Here is a 6000-nt window from a genome sequence, read left to right as displayed (position 1 = left end):
AAAGCTGGACCACAGATCCCATTCTCCCACTCTGCAAGTCCCCTACATACAATAACAGATTCAAACACGTCTGACTCGACTCCTCAGATCACAATCGTGCTTTTTGCCTCTGCTCTTCATAAAAATATTGAGATAAAGGTAAAGAAAAATAATTCATTTTATAAATATGGTTTGGTAATTGTTGGTGATAACGAGAACTGATTTTCTCATCACTACAGTTGGTTGGGTGTGTCCTAGAGAGGAGCATTGGCCTTTGATTATGTGAAACAGTTCCACTCTCCCCCATCTCTCTGCTCATGGCGTTGGTGAGCACAGGCGTGTCAGCAGGTAGCTTCCCCAGACGGATGGCATTGTTCCTGATTGAAGAAGACCAACATGTGGAAATGAAGACAACTAATTGTTAAGGAGAAAAGGGCTGGATAAGCTGTTACAGACAATGAATGAATCAATGAAAACTGGTCATGAATAAAGCTAAAGCAACCTTTAACCAATAACTGCAGTCTCATTCCCTCACCACAGCTGTACACATCTGCACCACACTGCTTTATATGCGGTAAGACCCACGTAAAATATGCTTCAGGCTCTTACACTCTGCGTAAATAATGTTTTCTAAATTATTACCGAAAAGAAATGTATGTTTACCCGCTGCTCCAGAAATGTGTTTATTTAAACAATTTTGTACAGAGAAAAGTAGAGAGAAGAAGTCATGGGGAGAGAAAGGACAGAGAAGCAGCCATTAACCCAGGGATCATCTTCACATCATTTGAGTGCTGTACCCTCATCTCCTATTTCTTGAATGAGAAAAGGAACAGGAGCCAAAGGATGAGAGCGCAAGAGGGAGAGGGAGAGAGAGAGAGAGAGAGAGAGGGGGGAGAAAAAATATGAGAGATGAGATCTTTCTAAAGAAAAGCTTTAGAGGGCATGAAAAAAAGCAAAAGGTTGGAAATCTAGTCTCTCTCTCCCTGTATCTCTCTTTAGATCTGCCTCTTTAGTCAGAGCAAGAGGGAGTGAGAGATTGAGAAAGAAAAATGGACGAAGCAAGGAAAGCGAAAGAGCAAGAGAACACAGGGATTGAGAGAAAGAAAAGAACGAGAGATGTTATGAGAGAGGGAATTAAAGACGGAAAGAGGGATGGAAAAGGAAACAAGATGAGAGAGAGTCGGGAGGGAGAGAAAGTGCTGATGGGACAGCGATGAAGTCTCGATTTAGGATAATTACTCTCCGGCGCTTTTTCCTCTTTCATTCCCTCGCTCCCTCCCTCCTTTTCTTCCTCACTTCTCTCATTACACACTGCTCATCTGATGACAGTATCCGAGCTTCCCACTGCTTATTAAAAAATGAACATTACTGCAGATGAGTTCATCAAACTCTCCTCTCCTCCCTCCCTCCCTCCCTCTCTCTCGTTCTCTTCTTGGGGGAGGGGAGAATGGAGGAACTGGAGTGGTCAATTGATGATAAAGGACATGCCATTTTGAAAATATCCAAGACCTAAAGCAGAGTCAAAGAGAAACACCGATCACTGCATTAACAGAATGACTCTATTCAGACAGCTGCTTTGGGTAATGTGTATTCAATCCCAGCTCAATATTTCAATACGTTTGCTCTGCTTTGAAGCGTTCTGTTGGTTCTATATTGCCTCTTGCTACTTCACAGGCTCCGAGTGTAATTAATGAAAGTCGCATTAAGAGCAGAAAGCGGCCATTCATTCAGCAGGAGGAATGGGCTTTAATGAGTATCCTTCATCATAGCGACAGACAAAGTACACTGGAAAAGAAGAAAAAGTGCAATTTCATTGAAGGTTAAGTGTTACAAGCATTGGCCTCTGCTTCAGAGAACTGCTGTGAATGGCTTACAATATGGTTGATCCAATTTCAAACTGATTTCCGATGGCTGCGAGAGCTATATTCACATTTAACTTCAAACTCAATTACAGTAATTCTAATGATGGCATGCAAATCATATCTTTGGCTGTAACAATTCTGTGCAGCTACATTTGGAATAAAATGAAGAATAGACCCTGTCAAATACTCACTGTTCACCACTGAGATAGGAAGAATCGGAAAGACATTTTATGGATTCCTGATTTACAGAGGAATAATCACTAACATTGTTACAAATCATTTAGGAAAAGTGGTGAAATAAATGACGTCATGCTGGTGGGTAGAGTACAGGAGTTGGCAGTTTTCTTCAGTGCAGACCATATTTTGTGCATCAAAATCGCAGTTCCGTGAAAGCAAGGTCTTTACTAAGAATTGAACCAAGGACTTCTTAAGTGTTGAAGGGGGGGAAGAGAAGAAAAAAAAAAAAAATCAGTAGGTTCAAAAATAATCAGTAGGTGTTGCTTGCAGGGCAGACGCTGGGGACCCAGGAGCAGAGGAGCACTTCAGAATCCACAGCAATTAAATCCACTCATAATTTGCTCTTCGACGACACATCTGCAAGTGAGGAAAAACGCGAGCTGAGACACTGCATAAGAAACAATCATCACACAAACTCACACTCATCACCCACACTGAGAGGCAGCAACAAAGAGCAGGTTTACTACGGCCTGTTAATCAATCCACTCAAAATAGGTGACGGTGTCATTTCCATAAAATAAAGAATTAAATAATATTCGTGTTAGTATAGGCTTAAAACATTCTAGCAATTAAACTTCCTTTTTAATCACATTCTATTTGTGAGACACAGCTCACTGTTCAAATGTTAATATAGTCAGTGTTAGTTTGTTAGCACTGCAAACTATTAACATACAATTATCTGTAAACACTGCAGCTAAAATACTGCCAATGCTAAGCATACATTTTAAAATCTAAAGTACTGTGCATATATCAGAGACCACCCTTTATTCACATCAAGACCACCACTAAAAAGCATAACTAACAAAACATTAACAGCTAACGCATCCATTGGGGTTTGGTTCCATTTCATCTGCGACTGTCAAAATCTGTGGATGCTCACGTCACTAATATAAAATGGTGTAGTGTTTGCTTTTAAAGTATGCACAAACCTTCTCTATGCTTAAGATTATTTCCAGACTAAATATAAAACTTTATAGATTGTAAATATTATATGACTTATTGTTTCATTGCATTGTTTCTGGAATAATAACAAGAAAGAGAAGTCTGTACATATTTAGTACGCAACACAAGTAGTGAATGAAGGAGACACAAAGCGAGCAATGAAACCAATTTAATTTTCACTCGCATATTTCCAATATGCAGGAGGTGGAATCTGCAGATGTGCAACCCCTGCTTCCAGAGCCTCAAAGGTTTAAAGTTTCTTGTGTGTTATTATTTTGTCTTTTTACAGCTTCCATTTTTTTCTGGAGACTCTCTCTCTCATTCATTCCAACACATGACAAAGACAAATGTGAAATCTTTAAGCAATATATATCTAATATCAGCAGGATTGGTGGTGGTGTACTAGGTCTTGCCCCAGGTGATAAGAGTTTGTTTCTTTCTTTCATTAATGTTCCAGATTTTGAGCAATTTTCTGGTACTTGATCATTTCTGAAAATTAAATCAATGAAGGGTGGTCTCTGACTTTTTCCACAATACATACTCTAGTACTATACTTCTGAGACAAACACGAAATTCAAAAACAGCCATTATTGCACACCATGCCAGTTACCTGTCCTCAGAGCAGTCTGTCTGATTGGTCAGCCGGCTGAAGGGGGTGGGGACAGACATGAGGTTTTGAGGGGAAGCAATGCTGATTGGCTATAGTAGTTATTCACTTAAATAACCCTGTTTTTGCCGAAATACACTGGTACACTGAACGCTGTTCTTTTCTACACCACAGAGAGTGTGGGATTTATTTAGAAAGCAAAAAATAACCATGGGTGATTTCTAATGGACTTACATTATGGATGATTACAAGTGACAGCTCTGTCCCATGGCATGTAGTATGCTTGATCAAAATAGATTAATGTTGACAACAATGAGAAGATGAAAAAAAAAAAAATCAATGCAGAGAACAAAAAGCCAGGTCTTTTTTTTGTGATGTAATGGACGTGGGGCTGAGAGTGACTTTTGGCTGGTGTCATTGGAAAAAGGCCTGCAGCAGAGATACTGGGAGCACAGCGCATGTGTATATGTGTGTGTGTTTTAGATGATGAGAGAGACAGGGTCGTGTGTGTGTGAGAGAGAGTGAGAAAGAGAGCATATGTGACTGTGGGAGGCAAAGATAGAGAGCGAGAGAACGAGCAAGTATATGTGACTATGAGAGAAAATCTCAGAAGTGAGCTAATGTGACAGAACGACTGAGAAGAAAATGCCAGAAGAGTAAGTCTATGTGAAAGTGGGCCTGAGCCTGTGTGAGGGAGACAGAGAATGTTTATTAACAAAAGAGAGTGAGAAAGACAGAGAGAGAGAGAGAGAGAGAGAGACACACACCTTTTGCGAAGTAGGCAGGCAGCCTGTTCTTGTACAGCTCCTCGTCCGACTTCAGGAACACACAGAAGATGACCCTGTCCATCTGAGGAGACACAAACACAAATCAACAGCACTGAGAGAGAGAGAGAGAGAGAGAGAGAGAGAAAGAGAGAGAGAGAATACTAAACAGACCTTCTCCAATAACACTCTCAGCCCAGAGATAAATGGAGTAATATAACCCAATTCAAGCAAATGAAAAGAATAATTTAATCTCATACGACTACCTCAGTTCAGCAGTGAACTGCAGGAGAGAAGTGTGTTCTGCCTCCACACACTCGTGTGGCTGTGAGGAGCAGACGGAGAAGAGTAACAGAGCTTTGAACTCATTTATTCCAAACCTTGTAACCCAAGAAAAACCCTTCACCCCTGCAGTCTCTGACACAAACAAACACGTCTAGCGGCTGGGCCTTTGCATTTTAATCGCAGTGTGACCCACATGTCCTTCCCTCAACATCAGATTCCAGAATTGTCGAGCTGGACCTTAAGTGTGGAATATATACAAACACAAACAGGAACTTCTGTAGTTTGAATTTTCTTTAGTTAGAACAGAGTATTATCTCAGCTTTGAGTTGAGTGTTGGGTTCATTCAAAACATTCTTCTTTATCTTTGTCTTTCTCTTCTTAATAATAACACTGTTATTCACATTTTACAACTTAATGACAAGTTTATAAATTACAAAGGTTTCCATCACCCACTCATATTGTAGCATCCACTCTGAAGAACATACTGGACCCTGAAATAAATAACTTATTCTGGTCGATTTGTTTTTTTCTGTGTCATTAATGTGATTTAACACCACTCTTGTTGGATGTGTTGCTTATGCTTTTCTTCTACAAAAATATTCTTCTCAGATCCTCACACTGTTTAACTCTGTGTATTCAGCACTGAAGATACTTGTCTCTTGTAACTGCTTTGCCTCTTAAAATATAATTTATGTATATCTGTGTAACTGACTCTGAGAAACTTTTGAAATTGTAGATTACTCTCATGTATCTGCTATCGCTCTCTCATAGCACTGGTCAGAATTAAAAAAAGGTATTTAGCTTCTATCCTTATTACCTACTTGAGATCAGGATATTGTGCATGTTGCCTTTAATGCATATTTGAAGAGATTTTTTGATGTATGCCAATTACTAGATATTTCACAGTGTGAATCCACTACCAGCTAAACACTAAACCGTTCCCATGCTGGACTGAAAGGTTCATCAGCCATAATAAGAATAACTAAGGCAGACTGAGCTTAGAGAAAATCAGTTTGAGCTTGGTTTATTTAGAACACTTTAATGCTGTACAGAACTAACCGTTTCTCCTTGCCCTGTTGACCATGTAAAAGGCTCACAGCACCAATGACTGCACCAAGGTACTAATTATTCAAACTTTAAACCATTGCTGCTAAAACTGGTGAATCTAATGATATAATCCTTTCATAAATGCCTCATGTGTATATCATTAATATTGAAAACCATTTTTTAATTTATATTCATATCTTCATTGTATGATTACCAATCCCTAGAACAAAGACTTTGTATTTGTACCACGCCAGCATTCTGAAACCCCCATCTCCAT

At 39.5% G+C, this 6000-nt stretch overlaps 1 protein-coding gene across 2 annotated transcripts in view; it reads right to left on the bottom strand.

The window, feature by feature from the left end:
- Positions 1-630: 630 nt before the first annotated feature.
- Positions 631-6000, bottom strand: part of macrod1 (mono-ADP ribosylhydrolase 1) — an 84939-nt gene continuing 79569 nt past the window's right edge. Inside the window, exons 9-11 of one of the 2 annotated variants that reach the window (XM_066649576.1) lie at positions 4395-4476; positions 3631-3666; positions 631-2435 (exon numbers count right to left, since the gene is read on the bottom strand). In XM_066649576.1, coding sequence (XP_066505673.1) covers positions 3659-3666; positions 4395-4476 — 90 coding nt within the window. In that variant the 3' untranslated portion in view covers positions 631-2435; positions 3631-3658. The remainder of the gene's footprint in view (positions 2436-3630; positions 3667-4394; positions 4477-6000) is intronic. The other variant, XM_066649575.1, reaches the window with a different exon arrangement.

Source organism: Hoplias malabaricus, chromosome 17 (assembly GCF_029633855.1).
Source record: "Hoplias malabaricus isolate fHopMal1 chromosome 17, fHopMal1.hap1, whole genome shotgun sequence".
Classification (NCBI taxonomy): domain Eukaryota; kingdom Metazoa; phylum Chordata; class Actinopteri; order Characiformes; family Erythrinidae; genus Hoplias; species Hoplias malabaricus.
This window is presented reverse-complemented; position numbering and strand designations above follow the sequence as displayed.